General features: G+C 43.5%; 1 protein-coding gene across 2 annotated transcripts in view; it reads left to right on the forward strand.

Moving 5' to 3' along the window:
- Positions 1–22,616, forward strand: part of CAMSAP1 (calmodulin regulated spectrin associated protein 1) — a 110,114-nt gene that overhangs the window by 43,702 nt on the left and 43,796 nt on the right. For both annotated transcript variants that reach the window (XM_077468066.1, XM_077468074.1), the window contains exons 3-5: positions 14,177–14,439; positions 18,533–18,694; positions 18,897–18,977. In XM_077468066.1, the coding sequence (XP_077324192.1) occupies positions 14,177–14,439; positions 18,533–18,694; positions 18,897–18,977 (506 nt within the window). The remainder of the gene's footprint in view (positions 1–14,176; positions 14,440–18,532; positions 18,695–18,896; positions 18,978–22,616) is intronic.

The raw sequence follows: 22,616 nt of genomic DNA on the forward strand, positions 1-22,616 counted from the left end.
TTAAGGAGATTGAATTCATCCTTAAGTTGTTGAAATGCTTCAATGTAGAATCACAATATACGTCTGTTAGGCTCATCACACCCTGGTTAATCCAAAGATTGTGGTCTGGTACCGTTAATAATTATTTTAGGCCTGGATTGTCCCAGATGGGTATCTGCGAGTGCGTAGGAGGGGTTTTCAGTCTACATCTCACCACTGCCCAAATTTTCAATGATTGTATAGTAGTCCCTTTCGGTTTCCTAACACCCAAGGATCCACCGGGTCTCTGAAGAGAATTTGGAAGGGGTGGGTATGTATGTGGGTATATGGGGAGCATACGAGGGCTGCTTAACATTCTTTGTCATTTTTATCTAGGTAGAAAAAGTGGGACAATTGCGCTGCTAAATAGTATAAATTAAAATCGGGTAGTGCTGTGTCCCCTAAATCAGTGGGGTTCTTCAGCACTTGCCATGACAGTTTGTCGGGTCTTGCCCAACTCCAAAGGAGTTAAGAATGGCTGGCTTCTATGGATTTAAAGATTCTAAGAGGTAAATAAACTGGAGAATGCCACAGTACATATAGGAACTTGGGAAGTAGGACTTTTTGATTAAGTTTACATGGCCCATTACACCCAGGGGTAGTTTGGCCCATGTCTGCGTCTTGGTTTTCAGGGTCATGAACAAGCGCTCTGTTAAGCTTGACATATTCATCTAGGGAGCGGGCAATTGTTATACCCAGATATTTCATGGAACTAAAACGGATAAGGGGGGAGGAGGCCTGGGTTTTTCTGTAGGGGATCTGATGTCGATGGGAAGGACCTGGGATTTGTCCCAGTTTATTTTCAGCTCAGAGTATTTATCAAATGTTTGTATTACTTCCAGGGCTGTTAGGGAGGGGCCGGCGTCTGCTAAGTACAATAACATATTGTCTACATATAGACCTGGATTCTCTATTAATTTCCCACATTGCAGACCTTTGATTCCCAGGTGTGATCGTAGTGAGGATGCTGGGGGTTCCACTGTTAGAGCATATGACCGGGGGGGGGGGGGGGTGGTAGGGGACACCCCTGATGCATGCCCCTGGAGAGGAGGAAGACGTCAGAGACCCTCCCATTGACCAACACCCTGGCGCTAGGATTTTTGGTAGAGGAGTTGAATCCACTTGACAAAGTTGGGTCCGAATCCAAACTGTCAGACATTCCCAGAGGTAGTCTCACTCTATGGAATTGAATGCCTTTGTGGCATCTATAGACACCACGACTCTGGATCCCATCCGGTCATGTCCGGACTGTAGATTCATATGTAATCTGCGTAGTCTGATCAGGGTGAGGATCACCTTGTTCAATCGCAGTGCCAGGAGATCTTGATATCTAGTTGGAGAAGGGATATTGGGTGATACTATTCGGGGAGTTCTAGATTTTTGCCTGGTTTGGGTATGAGTACTATAAAGGCTTCACACATCGATTTAGGTAAGGATCTGGATTCAAACATATGGCAGAATAGTTTGTGCAGTCTGGGGACTAGGGTTTCACTGTAGGTTGTGTAAAATTCAAGGGGGAGGCTGACTGAGCCAGGAACGTTTGATGGGTTGAGGTGGGACATCACCTCTACTATATCCTTCTTGGAAATGGGAGCTTCTAACATCTCGGTCTGACATTGGGATAATGTGGGCAGGTCAATGCTAGCTAGAAGAGTCACCGCCTTCTCCCTGGGGTTGTTGGTAGTAGAGGAGTATAGGGATGCGAAAAAGGAACGCAACTCTGCAGCCACCTTATCAGGGTCGTTGAGCAGTGTATCATTAGCAGTTCGTAAGGAGACCACTGTAGGCGGTCTTTTTTTCCAGATGTGCTAGGTAGGCAACGAGATGTGCCGTCCTCTCCCCACATTCATACATCCTCTGTTTACTATAAAAATATTTTTCTCTCTGCTTTTTCAAAGTGGAAGCTATTTTCTCTACATCCGCCAGGTTTTGTTCTGCCTGCCTGACCACCTGTGAGGGAGTCTTCCTATATCTGGATATTAGAGCTGCACAATTAATCGTCAAGAATTGTTATCGCAATCTTGACTAAAGTGTTTCACAATTCTTTCTATGCAAAGAATGCTCTTCTGAAGCCACAGCCCTCAAAAGAAAAGAGAAAAACTGGGCTGTCTGCCAACAATCAAAACATTCTTTATCAATTGAACTTAAGTATAAACAATGTTAACAATTTGTCAATGGAATAGACTGTGCAAGTGAAAAAAGTTTAAACACGGCTCCATGCACACTGAAGCTCAAAAAAGCTTTTTCTGGATGCCAGATTGCTGGCAGAAAACGCTGGTTGAAAAACTTGCTTTTAACAGCGTTTTGTACTAGCGTTTATGGGCGTTTATTAGCGTTTATGGGCGTTTTCAATAAAAACACAGAGGACACTCCAAAAATCCCACAGTGCATTCCAAACTCCCACAATGCATTGAAAAAATAGAATGCCGAACACTAACGCGCGTTTATGAGCGTTTTCAGCGTTTGACGTTTTTTGGCGGTGAAAAACGGCACTTTGAACGCAAATTTCTGGCGTTCAGAAAAAAGCCCATAAACTTCACTGCTCATTAAAGCTGAAAAGCACACATGGACACATGGACACATAGGCTAACATAGAGTGGAGTTTATGGGCTTTTACAAAAAACGCCCCAAACTGCAATAAACTGCAGTTTATCAGCTCCAGTGTGCATGGAGCCTAAACCTTTTTCTGACATTTGTTGGTTTCAGCTTTTAAGTTAAAAATCTTTTTTTTTTTTTGCTAGAAAATTACTTAAAACATATATATATATTTTAGTAGACAGACATCCTAGAGAATAAAATGGTGGTTGTTGCAATATTTTATGTCACACTGTATTTGTGCAGCGATCTTTCAAATGCAATTTTGTTTAGAAAAAAATTTATGAATAAAAAGAAAACTAACCAGTAAAGTTAGCCTATTTTTTTTTTTTAATGTGAAAGATTTTACGTCAAGAGAATCGTGATTCTCATTTTGGCCAGAATCGTGCAGCTCTACTGGATATGCGATGGGAGATTGTCATACGAGCATGGGATTTAAAGGAGTCTCAAACTACATCAAATGGCGCTGTGTCCTTATTGGTTTGGAAATATAATTCCCATTAGTCTCCGGCCCCCTCTGTCAGGAACCACTGATAACCAAAACAGGTTACGTTTCCACACATAGGTTGCTCGCCACCTATCTAAGGTTGCCTACCCCTGCTTTAGAGTCTATGAAAAACTATGATAGGAGTGTGCAGACTCTGGTCACTGCAGGAAGTGGCTGTGGATGAAACAGTCTATCAGCAGGATATACAGAATGTCACATGACACAGCAACAACTAAACCCAGAATATCGGGGGATCTGCAGACAACTGAGCAGAGGTATAATCTCTATACTGGGGCTGATCATTCAGTTCTAGTGAAAAGAAAGTTGGAATTCAGCAACTACCCCTCCCTCCCCCCCAAAAAGGCAATGCTGCTGTCCAATTGACTCTGTCATCCATTAGGCCCCTTTCACACTGGGCGGTTTTCAGGCACTACAGCGCTAAAAATAGCGCCTGTGTAGCGCCTGAAAAAACCGGCCCCCTTCACTCCAGTGTGAAAGCCGGAGGGCTTTCACACTGGAGCGGTGCGCTAGCAGGATGGTGAAAAAAGTCCTGCTTAGCCGCATCACCACTCCTACCCATTGAAATCAATGGGGCAATGTGGCTTTACCGCCAGGAAAGGGTCCCCGCTTTGCGAGTGCTCTTAACCCTTTTTCGGCTGCTAGCGGGGGGGTTAAAACCATCTCGCTATCGGCTACAGGCCGCCGCTAAAACGACGGTAAAGCGCCGCTAAAAATAGCGGCGCTTATTTAGCAGCGCTTTACCGCCGACGCCCGCACCGGCCCAGTGTTAAAGGGACCTTAGCATGCGCAACTAAAGATTATTCTCATAATTAGCTTTATTTATTGTTTAGATGTATCGGTTAATAACCTTAAAGCTTGATATCGTGTCACCGGTGCAAAAAAAATAGATAAAAATAAATAAAATTTATATATTTACAAAATTGATCTGCTGCAGTTAGGATATCCTATACCTTGTATAGGGAGGGATATATTCAAATAATGTAACTGCGCTAATCCAAGCAAGTACTTCTATACTAATACGGTGTTTATACCTTTTTTATATTTTATGTGCCAACCTAAGCCCTTTGATGTGCAACGTGCTAATAAAAAATTCTGAAATGTTCACTCACCAGAGCCTAGAATAAGCTTTGCCTTTTGTTCATATAGGGATAACCACTCCAGTTTCGCCTCGAAGCGTTCCTTAATCCTCCATGCCCAACATTGGTATCTCCATAAAAATTAGAGATTTATCATTGCGCAGTATGTTTATTTATAAAAGAGATTTTATTTGTAGCCAGTAAAAACACAAACAACGCTCACTCGCATTTTATAGTGCCTTAGACTGGCACTGAGTCTCTCCAGCGTTCTGTTATGAGGCTCTATTGCGCTGCTTCATTCCTGGCTTGTTCTCCAAGCCTCGTTTTGGTTTGGGTTAGTGACAGGAAGTGACATCTGTAATTACCCAGAAGCCTCTAGGCGTTTCGCATACACACATGCGTCATCTGGAAGCACAGTGGCGGTAAGTATGACTTGTGTTTAAAAAAAGGGGTTGTAAACACTTTTTTTTTATTTTTTTTTAAAGTTCAGTCTTACAAAAAAAAGCACACTATGTGGTCTTATGGATTTAGTAGCATATTGTGCTAAATCTATGAAGATATTTACATCCTGCGCTAAAGAGACTCGAGCATGAATGTAAATAAGTGTGAGCATGACCGCATCACTCACTGATATATATTACACACCAATATTCAAACAACTCCTAAGAGATAAGTGTTACACTGTCACATAAATCTCCACCATAGCAAAAATCTAACAAATAATTAAAGAGGAAGTAAACCCTGATGGGTTTACTTCCTCTTTCATTCCCTGCAAAGGTAAAGCATCATGGACTACTATGCATCGCATCGCATAGTCCATTGTGTCACTTACCTGACACAGGAGCCAGCGAAGTCACCGCTGTCCCTTGTAGTCCGCCGCTTCCATCTTCTCGGTGGGTCTCGCTGCTCTGCCGCTGTCATTCGGCGAAGCCGCGATGACGTCACTCCCGCGCATGCGCACGGGAGCCGCCATTCGCGGCATATCGCCCTTGACCGCGGCGCGCTCAGTGCGCCTGCGCGCCGCTGTCTACGGCACGTGCGCCGTAGACAGCTGTGACTGTCTTTCAGCAACCGTGTAGGTTTAGGAGATATTTCTTGGACCTACAGGTAAGCCTTAAGCTAGGCTTACCTGTAGGTCACAGTGTGTTGTAAGGGTTTACAACCACTTTAATAAAGTCCAAGTGTTAACTGAAAAGAGTTTGGGGACAAACCAAAATTGGTTAGACACAGCACAAGCCGATCAGCAGGTGGCGGTCAATGGATGTCCGCCGGAACCCGCTGATCGGCGAGGAGAGAAGCAGGTCAGTGCTCTGTCTATGTAAACAAGGCAAAGCTCTGTCCTGTTAGTCGGGAAGTGAGGGATTTGGATACCCTGTAAAAGCACCACACGTAGTGTACACAAACACTGGTTAGGCACACATTTAACCCTTTAATTGCCCTAGCTGTTTAACCCCCCTCCCAGCCAGTGTCATTGGTACAGTAACAGTGCATATTTTTAGCACTGATCATTGTATTCGTGTCACTGGTCCCCACAAATTTGGTAAGTGTCAGATTGTCCACCGCCATATTGCAGTCCCACTAAAAGTTGCCGATCATCGCCCTTACTAGTAAATAAGTAAATGATACTAGTAGTAATAAAATAATATAAAATAACTAATAAAAATTCCAGTATATATTCCATAGTTTGTAGACGCTATAACTTTTGCGCAAACCAATCAATATATGCTGCTTGGGATTTTTTTTTAACCAAATATATGTAACACAATACATAGTGGCCTAAATTTATGAAGACATTTTGATTTAAAGCGGAGCTCCACCTGAATTACTAGTCCTACGTCTATGTGACCCCCCCCCCCTTCCCTAATCTCTAGATATCCCCCTTACCTTTCTGATGTCTTCTTCTGTTTTCTTCATCTTTCAAATTTCCTGCCTCTGGAGATTCCGGAAAGGGGTGGTGCTGCTGCGGAAATGGGCGTGGCTTCAGCGGCAGGTCAGTTCTTCCTGTCGGCCACAGGGGCTCCTGGGATCGTTGTTTTTATTTCCCAGGAGTCTGTGCGGCGCCCGTTGTAATGACAACCTGTGCAGTTGATGGCCGCGATACTGCGCATGCGCGAGATCGACGCTCTAACGGGCGGTGCATGCTGGTCCATCACCATGCCGTATCCCGGAAGAGGATGCCTGTGGGCTTCACATGCCCACAGGCAAAATGACTACGGTCTGGATAAGGTTTTATAAGTTCTCCAATGCGGACAAAACGGACAGACAATCGATTTTAAAACAGAAAATGTGAGTGCTATAATTAACACTGTTATTGATTGTCATATTGCCAAAAAAAAAAAAAAAAAAGTTGCAGACAGTGGAATCCCGCTTTAAAATAAAAAATAAAAATTAGATGTTTTATAGCCGAACGTAAAAAATGATTATGCGCAAATTATTTTGCGCAAAATATAAAAAAACTTAGAGGTGATCAAATACCACCCAAAGAAATCGCTATTTGTGGGAAAATAAATGATATTTTATTTGGGTACAGCGTCGCATGACCGCGCAATTGTCATTTAAAGTAACCCAGTGCCGTAGCGCAAAAAAATGACCTGATCGTGAAGGAGGAGTAAATCTTACTGAGGTTAAGGCCCCTTTCACACGGACGGCTGTTCTGCCGCAGTTTAGCATGTTTATTTTTTTATGTGAAATTCAAGACTCCAGGCACAGCGATCAGCTGCATCTGTACAGTGCAATTACCTGCGTTTACGTGCGTTTCTGTGCAGTTGCGTTTAGCTGCAGTTATCTAATATAATCGTTCCCATAGCAACCCTTTTTTTAAATTTCTTTTTTTGGTCCCTTGAATCCCTTCTCACGCTGCTATCCGCAGTTGACACAAAAGACTGCGATTACCTGCGATTATGTGCATATAGCTGCGCTACATCGCACCTGGACGCATTCAATTCTATTTTTTCTATTCGCACCGAACCGCATGTAACAAAATCGCGGCTAAACGCTGTGTGTGAATGGGGCCATAGGAAAGCATTGTGTGCTTTTAGCTGCGATAGAAAACTAGAAAATCCGCAGCTAAAAGCACCGCTCTATCCGTCCGTGTGAAAGGGGCCTAAATGAAATACCATTTCCTCACACAATATACAGCAAATACTGTGTCTGTAGATAAAATGTATCTGTTAGTCCTGGGAAAATGTTCAGTTTGAAGCTGTTATTGTGTTATGCAAGCAGGAGTTGCGCTGGAATGATGAATCATTCATTTTCATATTGCGATCACTTGCTCATTGTATTGTAGTTTATGTATTGTCTTTATTCTTTCGGAATAAAACAAACCATAAAAAAGAAATAATAATAATTAGCATTTTCATTTTAGATCTGGTGCAGTGACGGGGAGCCTGTCACAAGCACTCCATTATTCTGATGTGAATCTACACCTGCTGCATTATTTCATAGACAGGAGCACTAACACTTGTGTATACATACTGTAGGTAACAAAAATGTATTGCTGCAGCTTCCATTATGGATCCCCCCCCCCCTCTCTTTTTAAAGTGGTTGTAAACCCTCACATATAAGTAGTGAAGTGACTGTCCCCTGGTGATGCACAGAGATGAAGCAAATCCTCCAGCAGATGTTGAACCTGTTTATCTGCAGCCATATTTCCCTACATCCATTCAAAGTGCAGAATTTACACAGGATCTCTCTGCCCTAAAAAGCAGGGGGCACAGAGCTGAAGTTACATCATTGAGAAGAGCTACGAGAGCTTATTGGAGGGAAGGGACACCCCCTTCCCCTTCACGCAGGGACAGAGCCAAGGCTGTCAAATAGCTGGAGATTCCTTCCGTCACCATTTTTCTCTTGGTATCAGGAAAACTTGTCAGGTGGGACTCATGCTGATAGCAGAGGAAGAAGGCAGCAGACAGAAATGACACTTGGTATTGATACAGGTACAGACTAAAGAGGGATTTGCTTTGTTTCCTATTTCATACAACAAACGCACAGCATCGGTGCACTGAAGGCCGGGTTGGAACTGACACAAGCCAAAAGACAGTTATTAAGATGAATAAAAATCAATGTAAATGATTCATGTTCATGTGTGTATGGGGTAACCAAGGTTTGCTAGTTGCTGGCTGTAATCAGTTTGTTCATATTTCATGTCTGAGGTTTACAACCACTTTAATTCTCAATCAAGAAAATTACATTGAGGGGAATAAATTAAAACGGGATCAGCCAGAATTTGGAGAAGCTGTGTATGGTAGCCAGTCTGCTTCTTTCTTTCATTTTCTAAGCTTTGCGGAGCAAGCTGAGGCTAAGCTGATTGTCTAGAAGGCCTGGATTCTTTCCTAATTGTACAGAATATAACTGGGTGCTGACATTTTTATAGGTAAAGTTGATCCGGCGAAAATCTGATTGCCTCTCGGGGGATCAGGAAAAGGGATTTTTCCCATGCTGTAGCAAATTGGATCATGCTTTTTTTGCCTTCCTCTGGATCAACTGTGGGTGTAGTTTTGTGTATATGGGATTGTATTTATTTTTTAGTTGAATTTGATGGACTTTTTTTTTTTAACCTATGTCATACTCGGCTGCTTAAAGAGGAAGTAAACCCTGATGAGTTTACTTCCTCTTTCATTCCCTGCAAAGGCAAAGCATAATGGACTACTATGCATCGCATCACATCGCATAGTAGTCCATTATGTGTCACTTACCTGACACAGGAGCCAGCGAAGTCGCCGCTGTCCCCTGCAGTCCGCCGCATCCATCTTCTTGGTGGGGTCTCCCAGCTCCGCCGCTGTCATTCGGCGAAGTCGCGATGACGTCACTCCCGCGCATGCGCACGGGAGCCGACACGCGCGGCAGCTCCATCGTTGAGAATGCCGCGCTCAGTGCGCCTGCGCGCCGCTGTCTACGGCACATGCGCCGTAGACAGCGGTGCCTGTTTTCGGGAAAATATCTCCTAAACCATATAGGTTTAGGAGATATTTCTTGGACCTAAAGGTAAGCCTTAATCTAGGCTTACCTGTAGGTCAAAGTGGTTTGTAAGGGTTTACAACCACTTTAACTATAAATACAGTCAAGTCCATAAATATTGGGACATCGACACAATTCTAATGTTTTTGGCTCTATACACCACCACAATGGTTTTGAAATGAAACAAACAAGAAGTGCTTGAACTGAAGACTTTCAGCTTTAATTTGAGGGTATTTACATCCAAATCACGTGAACGGTGTAGGAATTACAACAGTGTGTATATGTGCCTCCTACTTTTTAAGGGACCAAAAGTAATGGGACAGATTAACCATCATCCATCAAACTTTCACTTTTTAATACTTGGTTGCAAATCCTTTGCAGTCAATTACAGCCCGAAGTATGGAAGGCCGAGACATCAGATGCTGGGTTCCATCCCTGGTGATGCTCTGCCAGGCCTCTACTGCAATTGTCTTCAAGTGAAAATAAACCCATCAATTTAAAGTGGAGGCCACCCTGAAAAAAAAAAATACATTAAAAATTAGAAAAAAATCAGAAAAAAATGATTATTTTTTTTTTACTTACCAGAAATGCCTGTTGCTGGGCACATCATCCTAATCTGCCTCTGCCTCCTCCTCCGCAGAGATCTTCTGGTCTTCTCTCCTCTGTGTGGCGTCTTCTGGGTAATGGGTCGGGTTGTGTTCTGGGAACTGTGTGTCCCAGAACACAGCGTGCCCCATTCACAAAGCGCTGCGCGACTCGCGCATGCGCAGTAGGAAACGGGCAGTGAGGCCGCAAGGCTCCACTGCCTGTTTCCCTTAGCCAAAATGGCGGCGCCGGGACCCGAGACCGAGGGACGGGTCAGCCTCGGGCGGCCGACATCGTGGGCGCCCTGGACAGGTAAGTGTGCTTAAAAGTCAGCAGCTACAGTTTTTGCAGCTGCTGACTTTTACATTTTTTTTTTTTTTTTTTTTTTTAAACCGGCCCTCCTCTTTAACAGTTTCAAAAAACAGTTACATTCCCGGCATGCTGGGAATGCTAACTGCACATTGGTTGTACTCTCGGGCAAACTATCAAACCATCCAATGGCTGGTGTCATAACTTCCGTAGCCATTTCCGTAGAGGTACTCATCAAATTCCTCGGACATCTGGTCTGGAGTCGCCAAACGTTTGGTGCGATGGATTTATTTGTATTGATTTTGCCTGTGATCAATACTCGTTTGTGAGTAGCCATTTTGCTATTTGATTCAATTTTAAATAAAGCTGTTTTATGGTAATGCACTAGGTCAGTGCGCCTTCCCCTTCTTTGTATTCTCTCTTTTTGGTGTCATAACTGATCACATGTGCAGCACCATGGCAGTTGAAGATTAAACAAGGTCAAAAATGGCAGCTTCCGTGGCTGAAAACGATAGGAGGGTTTACTTCCACTTTCAGTTCCTGCTTGTTCTTGGGGCATGTTCCCTTCAGTTTTGTCTTCAGCAAGTGAAATGCATACTCAATTTTGATTCGGGTCAGGTGATTGACTTGGCCATTGCATAACATTCCACTTCTTTCCCTTAAACTATTTGGTTGCTTTCGCAGTATGCTTCAGGTCATTGTCTATCTGCACTGTAAAGCGCCGTCTAAAGAGTTCTGCAGCATTTTGCTGAATATGAGCAGATAATATTGCCCGAAACACTTCAGAATTCATCCTGCTACTCTTGTCAGCAGTCACATCATCAATAAATGCAAGAGAACCAGTTCCATTGGCAGATATACATGCCCACGCCATGACACTACCACCACCATGCTTCACTGATGAGGTGATATGCGTTGGCTCATGAGCAGTTCCTTTCCTTCTCCATACTCTTTTCTCTTCCCATCACTCTGGTACAAGTTGATCTTGGTCTCCTCTATCCATAGGATGTTGTTCCAGAACCGTGAAGGCTTTTTTAGATGTTATTTGGCAAACTAATCTGGCCTTCCTGTTTTTGAGGCTCACCAATGGTTTACATCTTGTGGTGAACCCTCTGTATTCACTCTGGTGAAGTTTTCTTTTGATTGTTGACTTTGACACACATAACACCTACCTCCTGGAGAGTGCTCTTGATCTGGCCAACTGTTGTGAAGGGTGTTTTCTTCACCAGAGAAAGAATTCTTCGGTCATCCACCACAGTTATTTTCTGTGGTCTTCCGGGTCTTTTGGTGTTGCCGAGCTCACCGGTGCGTTCTTTCTTTTTAAGCATGTTCCAAACAGTTGATTTGGCCACACCTAATGTTTTTGCTTTCTCTCTGTTGGGTTTGTTTTGTTTTTTCAGCATGATGATGGCTTGCTTCACTGATTCCAAATGCAAATAGCACACTTGAAATTAACTCTGGACCATTTATCTGCTCCTTGTAAATGGGATAATGAGGGAATGATGCACACCTGGCCATGGAACAGCTGAGCAGCCAATTGTCCCATTACTTTTGGTCCCTTAAAGTGTGAGACACATGTACAAACTGTTGTAATTTCTACACCGTTCACCTGATTTGGATGTAAATACCCTCAAATTAAAGCTGAAACTCGGCAGTTAAATCACATTGTGTTTGTTTAATTTCAAATCCATTGTGGTGGTGTATAGAGCCCAAAACATTAGAATTGTGTCGATGTCCCAATATTTATGGACATTACCTGTTGGGTTGTTGCACCTAGTGGTTCAATAGATGTAGGACCAGTAGTTAAACAAGAATGGAAAATTAGTCATGCATTGTTTCTTTGATTCATGGTGGTTATCACTGTTCTATAATCTGGTGCATTTCTAAATGTTTGCCGTGTCTAGGGCAGACCATAGATGATGTGTGTTTTTTTTTCTTTATTTTTTTCTTTCATATTTCTCCATTACCCCATCAACACAGTCGATATTGATGGGGTAATTGCTCCCGCTGAGCTTTTGTGTTCTCCCATATATGGCCGGCTTAAGGCAGGACATAGATGACCTGCTGGTTCAACTAAAGAAAATGAATCCATTTCCCCTTTCAAACTCAGCATTGATAGGGGAATACCTCTTTGCGGAGCCTCCCGGCGCCACTAATTGAGCATGAATTTTTCAACAGGCTGGTTGTACAGAAGTCAATTGAGAAATCGTCTTCTGTACAACCAGCCTGCCCATTAAAATGATCAAAATTGGCTGCTCCCTGCTAAACTGGTCTAATTTCAATCCATCTATGGCCAGCTTAAGTCACGTTTGATAGTTCTGTTGTAGCTGGCAAACAATAGTGCTGGCCATTGTTTACTTTACAAGAATTAATGGAGGAGTACTTGGCACAGGAGTCGGCTGGATAAGATTTTCTAGGTTATGTTCCTCCCTGCCTTTTAATGCTCAATTTAACTGTGAGCAACTTGTAAAACAAGTTTGAATAATGCAGAAATTATGTAGGTTGTTTGCTACTGTGATGTTATTGTCATCTGGATGTGTGCCATCTCGATTGTGACATTAACTTCCTTAATTATAATAATTCATTTTAGTCATATGGTAACAAATAGGCAGAATGTAAGTGTGGGCATTGTTTGAAAAGTGGTTAACGTATTAGTGTATAACACGCACCTTAATTTTAAGAGAGAAGTTTCAGGGAATTTTTTTCAATTTTTAAATGAATTTTGAAGCAAAAGGGTCAATGCTTATCAGTGCCTAGCTGCAGCCTCGCCATTCACCATCATTGCAGCTTGATCAGTGCCCATCTGCAGCCTTGCCCATCGTTGCAGCCTGATCGGTGCCCATCTGCAGCCTTGCCCATCGTTGCAGCCTGATCGGTGCCCATCTGCAGCCTTGCCCATCGTTGCAGCCTGATCGGTGCCCATCTGCAGCCTTGCCCATCGTTGCAGCCTGATCGGTGCCCATCTGCAGCCTTGCCCATCGTTGCAGCCTGATCGGTGCCCATCTGCAGCCTTGCCCATCGTTGCAGCCTGATCGGTGCCCATCTGCAGCCTTGCCCATCGTTGCAGCCTGATCGGTGCCCATCTGCAGCCTTGCCCATCGTTGCAGCCTGATCGGTGCCCATCTGCAGCCTTGCCCATCGTTGCAGCCTGATCGGTGCCCATCTGCAGCCTTGCCCATCGTTGCAGCCTGATCGGTGCCCATCTGCAGCCTTGCCCATCGTTGCAGCCTGATCGGTGCCCATCTGCAGCCTTGCCCATCGCTGAAATAGAGCCGGATCTCCTGTGTGCTTGACGTCCTGCCCCTTGGCCCGGATCCTATAATTGACATAACACCGGTCCAGTGCCAGGACGTCAATGCTAGGAGCCGTCCAGTGGGAGGGGCTGGGCGTGATGCTGAGTACACAGGAGATCCGGCTCTGTCTATTTCAGCGGGCTCTTCCCCTCTGTGGCACCGATATAGGTGTGTTATGCACGTATAACACACAATGATCCCCCCCCCCTATTTTAAGGGGAAAAAGTGCATGTTATACGCAGATATATATGGTAATTTCTGGCACTTCCAAAGCCAATATTCAAGCTAATAGAAGCCCAAATCCAGATAAAAGGTTTTCATAGTTCAAGCCTTTGTAGATTTTTTTTTTTTTTTTTTTTGCTGTCTACGTCCTTTTAGGGAATTTTTCCTCATCTCCTTCAGTTGGATATTCCAGGCTCTGCATTCAGCAATCGGCATCATGGTCTCTTATCCCCACTGCTACAATCTGAAGAATACCCCTTGCACTAGTTTCAGCAGAAACACAAAGCTGTGTGTTTTTAGCCACAAATCTTGACACTGGTTCTGTGAAGATCTTAGATCAAGATTTATCCTGTCCACGTTTAACAAAATGTATTTTTTTGGGAAAATCCTTAAATTAATATCTGTTATTTACTTTTTTTTTTTACTGTTTGTTGTGTGTCTTTCTTGTTTGTTTAGCTGACATTGAGCTGTTATTAAATAAAGAAGTTGTAATGTTTAATACAGAAGTGTTAATTTCTTTGTAACTACATAAAGGATAATTTGATTTGCAGACTGTTTGATCGGGTCATCGGCTATGCATTAATCTTTGTCTCTTGGCGGTTTTTTTTTTTTAGATAATGTTCCCGAGGAACTAAAGGAGCCATTTTACATTGACCAGTATGAGCAGGAGCACATCAAACCACCGGTCATCAAGCTTCTACTCTCCAGCGAGCTATATTGCCGTGTCTGCGGCCTTATCCTCACAGGGGATCAGGTGGCTGCCTTGCAGGGCCACCAACCCGTCATCGAGGCTTTGTCTCAGAAAGGGATTTATGTCATGGAGAGTGAAGACGCACCTGTGTCCGAAACTGACCTCAGCTGTGCCCCAATCAAAATGGTCTGTATAGAAACCGATTTCATTATAATATTGTATACAGCAATTACTTTGTCCATTCTGTATGAATAGTCCATGCTGTTTTCTAATAGAAGTTTTGTAACCCCTTCGGTGCTTGTTTTATTGGAGTTTTTCAGCTTGATTTTCCTCTGTTCAGTGATAAAATGTATTAGGGCTGCAACTAACGATTATTTTCATAATCGATTAGTTGGCCGATTGTTTCGATTAATCGCTTAATCTTTAAAAAAAAAAAAGTGGGTCAAATTGATGTTCATTTTCAACTAGGGCTGAAACAACTAATCGATTAATTGACAACTAATCGATTATGAAACTAATCAATTATTATTTTCATAATCGATTAATCGGTCACTAACATAATGAGGTTAAAAAAAAAAACTAAAATTAGCCCTTTATAGTACAAAAAGAGCAAATCGCTACCGTAAATATTACTTTCACTGTCCCATATTAAAAAATGAACCCATTACAGTAGCGATTATTTGCTCTTTTTGTACTAATTTTTAGTTTTTTTTTATCCCCATTATGTTACTAAACATCTCAAGCCTGGGTCACACCTCTGTTTTTGGTGCTTTTTTGCAGAAACATACTACTGTTCATTTACATGGTTTTCTATGTGACACGTTCACATCCATGATTTTTTTCAGCTGCTGCGTATTTGGAAAAGAGCAGGACTTCTTTTTTAACACAAAACTGTGCTATTTTGTTTTTTTGGTTCAATATACTTCAATGGAGAAGCTTCAGAAAAGCAATGTAATAATGCATTTTTGTGGCAATTTGTGTTTTTTAATCTGCCCAACAACAAAAAAATGTTAAAAATATAAATCGCAGCAAAATTACCTTTTTTTTTTTTTTTTTCTTCTTTTTTTAAGGTTATTAACCGATTTAATCGAAACAATCGGCCAACTAATCGATTATGAAAATAATCGTTAGTTGCAGCCCTATTTTCAACCACAGTGACGGGAAAATTTGGAAATTGAAATTTTCACTTGTTTTTAACATTCTGTTTTTAAAATGAATGTAATTTCTGAATGAAAACCACATCCACTGTCTGAAAATTCCTTTGACTAAGAAGTTTTCTAACAAAATTCTTTCATTCAGCGAATGTACAAAGATTTTTCGTCTGAATATTCTCATATGAAAATTGATCGGTGAGGCCGGCATAAGGCTCGGTACACACCTACGCAGTTTGCTTTTGATCTGTTTCTGCAGTGCTTTTTGCTGTACGTTTTTGATTTTTGCAAAGGTGCTTTTACTGCAATTTGCATTTTTGCCATTTTTTTGGGGCAGATTAAACACAAATTGCTGCAAAAACACATTACATGCTTTTCTGCAGCTTCTCCATTGAAGTATATTGAACCAATAAAGCACAATTCTGCGTTTAAAAGTCCCCGACCCTTTCAGATGTGAACGTGTCCCATAGGAAACCATGGAAATGAACTGTAGTGCATTTCTGCAAAAAGCACACATAGATGTGAACCAGGTCTAAGATGTTTATTAACATAATGGGGTTAAAAAAACAAAAATGTGCCCTTTATAGTAGAAAAAAAGCAGATAATCACTACTGTAAGGGGTTCTTTTTTTTTTTTTTTTTTTTTTTTTTTTTTTAACTGTAGAACAGTGAGTAATATTTACAGTAGCGATTATTTGCTCTTTTTGTACTATAAATGGCTCTTTTTAGTTTTTTTTTTTACCCCATTATATTACTGGCCAATTAATCGATTATGAAAATAATAATCAATTTCATAATCGTTTAATTGTCTATTAATCGATTTAGTTGTTTCAGCCCTATAATGTATTATTTGGAAGCTTTGTAAAATATCAGCCAAGTGGGTTGTTGCAGAATTGGTCTTGGGGAAAATGTGTTTCTGGATTTATGTACTGAGCACATGGAAAAAATATTGAACTTTACTGTGCAACAGCACAAGCTGATTTCTAGGGCATGCTTAGTTGACTGTGCATTAATTCTTGGTGAATTTGGGGAGACAGATAATCAATACTGAGGAAGGCAGACAATGTAGAGCAGTGTGTATCTGTCAGCCCCATCACATGCTGTCTGTGCAGTGCAGCTGGTGAGTAGAGAAGGAAGTTGCCTTTATACTCCAACAGCCCTATAACTTTCATTTGCACATGTACACCAGTAGCTTGATTTCCCTGTGTGCACGACTCCAACACCCTCAAAGGCCATAGTGAAGGTGACACTGGCAGTTTCCCTTTTTATTTTTTAAATAGGATAAGAACCATCCATTGGTGACTAATTTGACATACATTGTAATGTTGCTCTACCTGCTGAGCAATGATACAAAACTGTAACATTTGATGCTTTAATTGATGATGACCATTGATGATGACCATTGATTGATAACTTTAGCTGTAAAACTACCTGAAAGTATTTATTTAAGCTTTGACTGTCCTTAAGTTTGGCCATTACAGGAAGGATTGGCAGGCTGCTAAAAGATCTTTCCACACACCTCTAGTTTCCTGTACTTTCAATAAATGCAGCAGTTACCCTTCCTGACAGTCTCTTTAAAGAGGAAGTAAACCCTGATGGGTGTTACTTCCTTTTTGATTCCCTGCAAAGGTAAAGCATAATGGACTACTATGCATCGCATCGCATAGTAGTCCATTATGTGTCACTTACCTGACACAGGAGCCAGCGAAGTCACCGCTGTCCCCTGTAGTCTGCCGCATCCATCTTCTCGGTGGGGTCTCGTAGCTCCACCGCTGTCATTCGGCGAAGCCACGATGACGTCACTCCCGCGCATGGGAGCCGACGCGCGCGGCATCTTCATTGTTGACGATGCCGCACTCAGTGCGCCTGCGCGCCGTCTTCGGGCAAATATCTCCTAAACCGCATAGGTTTAGGAGATATTTCTTGGACCTACGGGTAAGCCTTAATCTAGGCTTACCTGTAGGTCAAAGTGTGTTGTAAGGGTTTACAACCACTTTAACACCCTTGTGGCGGAGCAGAATTCAGTCAGTTTTATGCAGCTACTTCCATGTGATTGGTAAAAACACCTGCTAGGGCTACCTCCAGAGTACACCCTATAACCCAGTCCTGACTTTTTTTTTGCTAGTTTCCTTAAAGGGTAACTCCACTCTTTCTGCTGGGAGGTTTGGTCACTGCAGAGTGAGTGGGCTTTTAGTCCAAATTCTCAAACGGCGAGACAGATCCTTATTCTGTTTAGCACTGAACTGGTGAGTAATCGCAGCCGCAGTGTTGAACTGATTGCACATTGAGATTCTCTGCATTATCCTATCCTCTTGGATTTGTCTTTCATGGACGACCAGCCTTCTTGGGGTACTTGAATGAGTTTGTGACGTTAAGATGCAAAATTCTAGAAAACACAGATTTGGAATGACAAACTTCTTTTGCTATGGCTGAAAGGGTCATCCCCCTGTTGCCAGAAGCTTTCAGTCACTTTAGAATGGCTCACCATCTTGCAAAGTCAGTGAAAACCGGAATGTTAAGCTGCCAGTTAACCACTTGTCAACTAGGCACTTATTCCCCCCTTCCTGCCCAGGCCAATCTATCCTTGGGCTCCAGGAGGGATCTCTGAAATGGCAACATCACTTCCTGTGTCTGTCACCACATGCTAAGGGCCGGTTCACACAGGGGGCGATGCGAGGCGACACGACTTGCCGCGACCTCAGCGGCGACTTGCAAATTACTTCTGTATAGAAGTCAATGCAAGTCGCCCCGAGGTCGCCCAAAAGTAGTACAGGAACCTTTTTTCTAAGTCGGAGCGACTCCAGTCGCTCCTCTTAGAACGGTTCCGTAGTACAGAACGGGGGCGACTTGTCAGGTCGCGGCAAGTCGTGTCGCCTCGTGTCGCCCCCCTGTGTGAACCGACCCTAAGACTACAAGCCTTAGTATGTGGTAACAGACGCAGCAAATGATGTCTCCATTTCAGAGATCCTTCCTGGAGCCAAAGGATAGAGAAAATTCAATGTAAAGAGATGTCACTGATTTTCCAAATCCCATTGGCAGCTTTAACTACACAGGTCTAATGTGCACATTGTATCACTATCCTGGAGTTCTCCTTTAAATATGCCCATGCTATTCTTTTTTCATTTTCAGAGTGCCCACATGTCCATGATCGATGCCCTGATGATGGCATATACCGTGGAAATGATCAGCATTGAGAAAGTAGTTGCAAGTGTCAAGCGTTTCTCTACGTTTAGCGCCTCCAAAGAGCTTCCCTATGATTTGGAAGATGCTATGGTTTTCTGGATTAATAAGGTATGGGACTATCTGAATATTTGAGAACTAATATGGAGAAGCTGCATAAGTGATTAATAATAGTGTGTGGTAGTGGTGGGACAAGGTGTGTAAGCTGTCCTGGCACAGAGACTGTTGTAAATGGATCACTGTTCTCCTACAGTACTGCTGAATATGTCCAAGCGATATGAATGTATAATGACCATTTTTTTTTATATTATAGGTAAACCTGAAAATGAGAGAGATTCTGGAGAAGGAGCAAAGATTAAAACAGCAGATAATTGAGAGCCCCAGTCATCAAAAGGTATTCCTATAACGCTGTTGTCGTCCTTATGCATTGGATGGCAATGATGAGAAAGTTTGGTGTTTGAGAAATGAGTTTTGATTGGCAGTGAGTTCAGATCCCTTTCTGCACCTCTGCATTGCTGAGAAACATGGTGATGTAGACCGCCACAAAATCCAACTGATGCAGCTACCACAATTTCCTGCTTTTGAAGACAACCTGTCTCCAAAAGAAACATGGAGGCTTCCATTACTTATTTGTCTTTCTGAAAACGCTAGTTGCCTGCCATGCCGATCCTCTGGCTTCGTAAATTGTAATCCTTTACACAGCATAAGGATGCAGATCAGGGATTATTCTGGTCTTTATCCTTTTTCCAGATTTCTGGTACAGAAGTTATTGATGTCTGGGTTAAAACAACCAGTTTGGAAACCTAGATTTTTCAGAAGTCAGCAGGGGCAGCCTCTTTTATGGCAGATTTATTGTAAGGGAAGCTTTCTTGTGGCTGCACTTTGATTTGGAATACACTGTCTGGCAGAACACTGACCTTCCATCTGAATTCGCTTTACTGTAGCTCTGAATGTCTGCCTGGTACTTTAGGTCCGGTTCACACTGAGGCAGCACGACTTACAGCGCGCTGCCTCAGACGACCTGGACGCGACCACTGCGGTGACTTGCAAAACGACTTCTGTATAGAAGTCAATGCAAATCACCTCAAGTCACCCCCAAAGTTGTACAGGAACCTTTTTCTAAGTCGGAGCGACTTGTGTCGCTCCAATTAGAACGGTTCCATTGTACAGAACGGGACGCTACTTGTCAGGTGGCTAAGTCACCTGACAAGTCGTCCCAGTGTGAATCGACCCTTAAAGTGATATTAAAGTCTTGTTGTTTTTAAACCTATTATACTTGCCTGCTCTGTGCAGTGGTTTTGCACAAAGCAGTCCCGATCCTCCTCTTCTTGGGTCCCTGACCAGCGATCTTGGTCCCTCCCTCCTGCCAAGTGCCCCCATAGCAAGCAGCACCCAAGCTAAGCTGCTGCTCTGTGTGTCCATTCAGAGAAAGAGCTCTGGCTCTCTCCCACCCCCTCTTTCTCCTTATTGGCTTAAAGACTTGATTGACAGCAGCTGCTGTGTCTCAGCCAATCAGGAGGGAGCGTCCCGGACAGCCAATGCTCTCGTGCATCATTGCTGGATTGAGATGGGGCTCGGGTAAGGATGAGGGAGGCTGCTGCTCACTGAAGGTTTTTCTATTTTAATGCAAAGTATGCATGAAGATAAAAAAAAAAAAAACGTAGTGCCTTTAGAAATACTTTAAGGCTAGGTTCACACAGCATGCATGGTAAAATGCAGCGTTTTACTGTGCAGGCTTCTGTTGGTGTCAGCTCCTGCAGTGAGCAGTGTGTTGCATCACAATGCTCAAAGCGGGAGTTCCGCTATTTTTTGTTTTTAAAAGCAAATACTGCAGCTGCTGACTTTTTTAAAATATGGACACTTACCCGCCCAGCGCACCCGCGATGGCGGCACCCGAAGCCAATCTCTCGATCGACTCTCGGGTGTTGCTTGTGGCTTCACTTCCCGGTTCCCTACTGCTCATGCAGCGGGGGCCCCGCAGGAAGTGGCGTAAATACCCGTAGAATCTGCGGCTATCTATGCCGGAAGTAGGTGCAAATACCTGTATTATACAGGTATCTGCACCCCCCCCCCCTTGAAAGGTGCCAATTGTGGCACTGGAGGGGGGGAGGGTTCCAATGAGCGGAAGTTCCACTTTAGGGTGGCTCTCCGCTTTTAAACTTTTCTATTTTTTTTACTTTTACTTTCTTTACTTTGTAAGTGTAAAATAGTCACATGCAGCACCATCCAGTTCACTGCAGGAAGATGCAGACATGCTGCATTTTTCCACAGCTCCCTGCACATCCCATCAAACAATTGCTTTCTATTTGCCCTAGCGGTGACCTGCGATTATCCAATGTGGGAAAAAACACAGGTCCCTGTAGATGGTGTGAGCGAGCCCCTGGGGGGGTTTCTGTGTGTTCAGATTCACACTACTCTTCCCCCTTGACATACACAGACCGTCATCTGTGGAATATGCAGACCTACTAAAATCAGTAACCATATAGAAGGCTGGAAATATCGCTGCATTCAAATCAAGATATGCAGAGACTTAACTTTGGTCTTTTAGGTTCACCAATGATTTTGTCTTGACTGGAATTTTCCTTTGTTTTCTAATATTGCAAGATTTTGTATTTTTTGACACTTCAGCACAATCGGATATGTAATACTCTTACAAGGACTTGCTATATGCATGGTTTTCTAGACTGTAACTCGGAATGCTTTTTGCCATGTTGATTAGCGATTGTAGTTTAACACTGAACTCCAGGCAAAAAGCCCTATGCACAAATTAAAGATATATAAGATGGCTCTTTTGCCTGCCAAAGGATTTATATTTGTGCCCATCCAGTTGTAATATTTACACAGCTCTACCACACAGCATAGCCCCACTGGCAGGAGGCCTCCTTTTTATTTTACTGCTGCAGCTTAGTAGCACAGGTCTTGCCTGTGACTGGATAGTGAAAATGACCATCTGCAGACTACTGTCCTCATCTGTCACTCTGCTCTCTCCTAGAGGCATGCTTCTTGTATTGCAGCACAGCTCATTGGCCCTTGTGCTGCTTTTCTCTTTCTCAGTCTGAGTTCTGTTGTATAGGGACTGCAAGAGATGCCATGCCAAATTCAGGTACTTGCAGTGTAAAGGTAAATGTAAGCTGCATCAGATTGTGGCATTTGTATTTACCGTATATACTCGAGTATAAGCCGAGATTTTCAGCCTCTTTTTTGAGGCTGAAAGTGCCCCCCTCGGCTTATACTCGAGTCATCGCTGTCTGCCCGCTCGATCAGCGTGTCGAGCAGACAGACAGCGGCCATTCTATTCAAAAGCCGCGCCTCCGGCTCCGCCTTCGCCTGTGATAGGCGGAACACTGAATTTCCCAGCAGCCTGTGTTCCGCCTATCACGGACATCGTATCATCCTCGTACTACGGACGAGGATGATATGACGTCTGTGATAGGCGGAACACAGGCTGCTGGGAAATTCAGTGTTCCGCCTATCACAGGCGAAGGCGGCGGCGCAGCTTTTGAACTTTACAATGGCCGCCGACGAAGAGGGCACGGGACGGAGGCAAGGGAAGGCACGGCACGGGACGGGACGGCGGCGGCAAGGCACGGCACGACACGGGACGGATGCAAGGAGGCAAGTCACGGCACGGGACGGAGGCAAGGAGGCAAGGCACGGGACGGAGGCTCGGGACAAAGGTAGGCTGGACACACACACGCGCACACACACACACACACACACACACACACACACACACACACGGATGGAGACACACACAGGGATGGATGGATGGATGGATGGAGACACACACACACAGGGATGGATGGATGGATGGATGGAGACACACACACACAGGGATGGATGGATGGATGGAGACACACACACACAGGGATGGATGGATGGATGGACACACACACACACAGGGATGGATGGACGGACACACAGGGATGGACGGACACACAGGGATGGACGGACACACAGGGATGGACGGACACACACACAGGGATGGACAGGCATGTCTCACCCTCGGCTTATACACGAGTCAATAAGTTTG

The sequence above is a fragment of the Lithobates pipiens genome, unplaced genomic scaffold (assembly GCF_037356315.1).
Source record: "Lithobates pipiens isolate NorthernLeopardFrog02 unplaced genomic scaffold, aLitPip1_a1.2 Scaffold_11, whole genome shotgun sequence".
Taxonomy (NCBI): domain Eukaryota; kingdom Metazoa; phylum Chordata; class Amphibia; order Anura; family Ranidae; genus Lithobates; species Lithobates pipiens.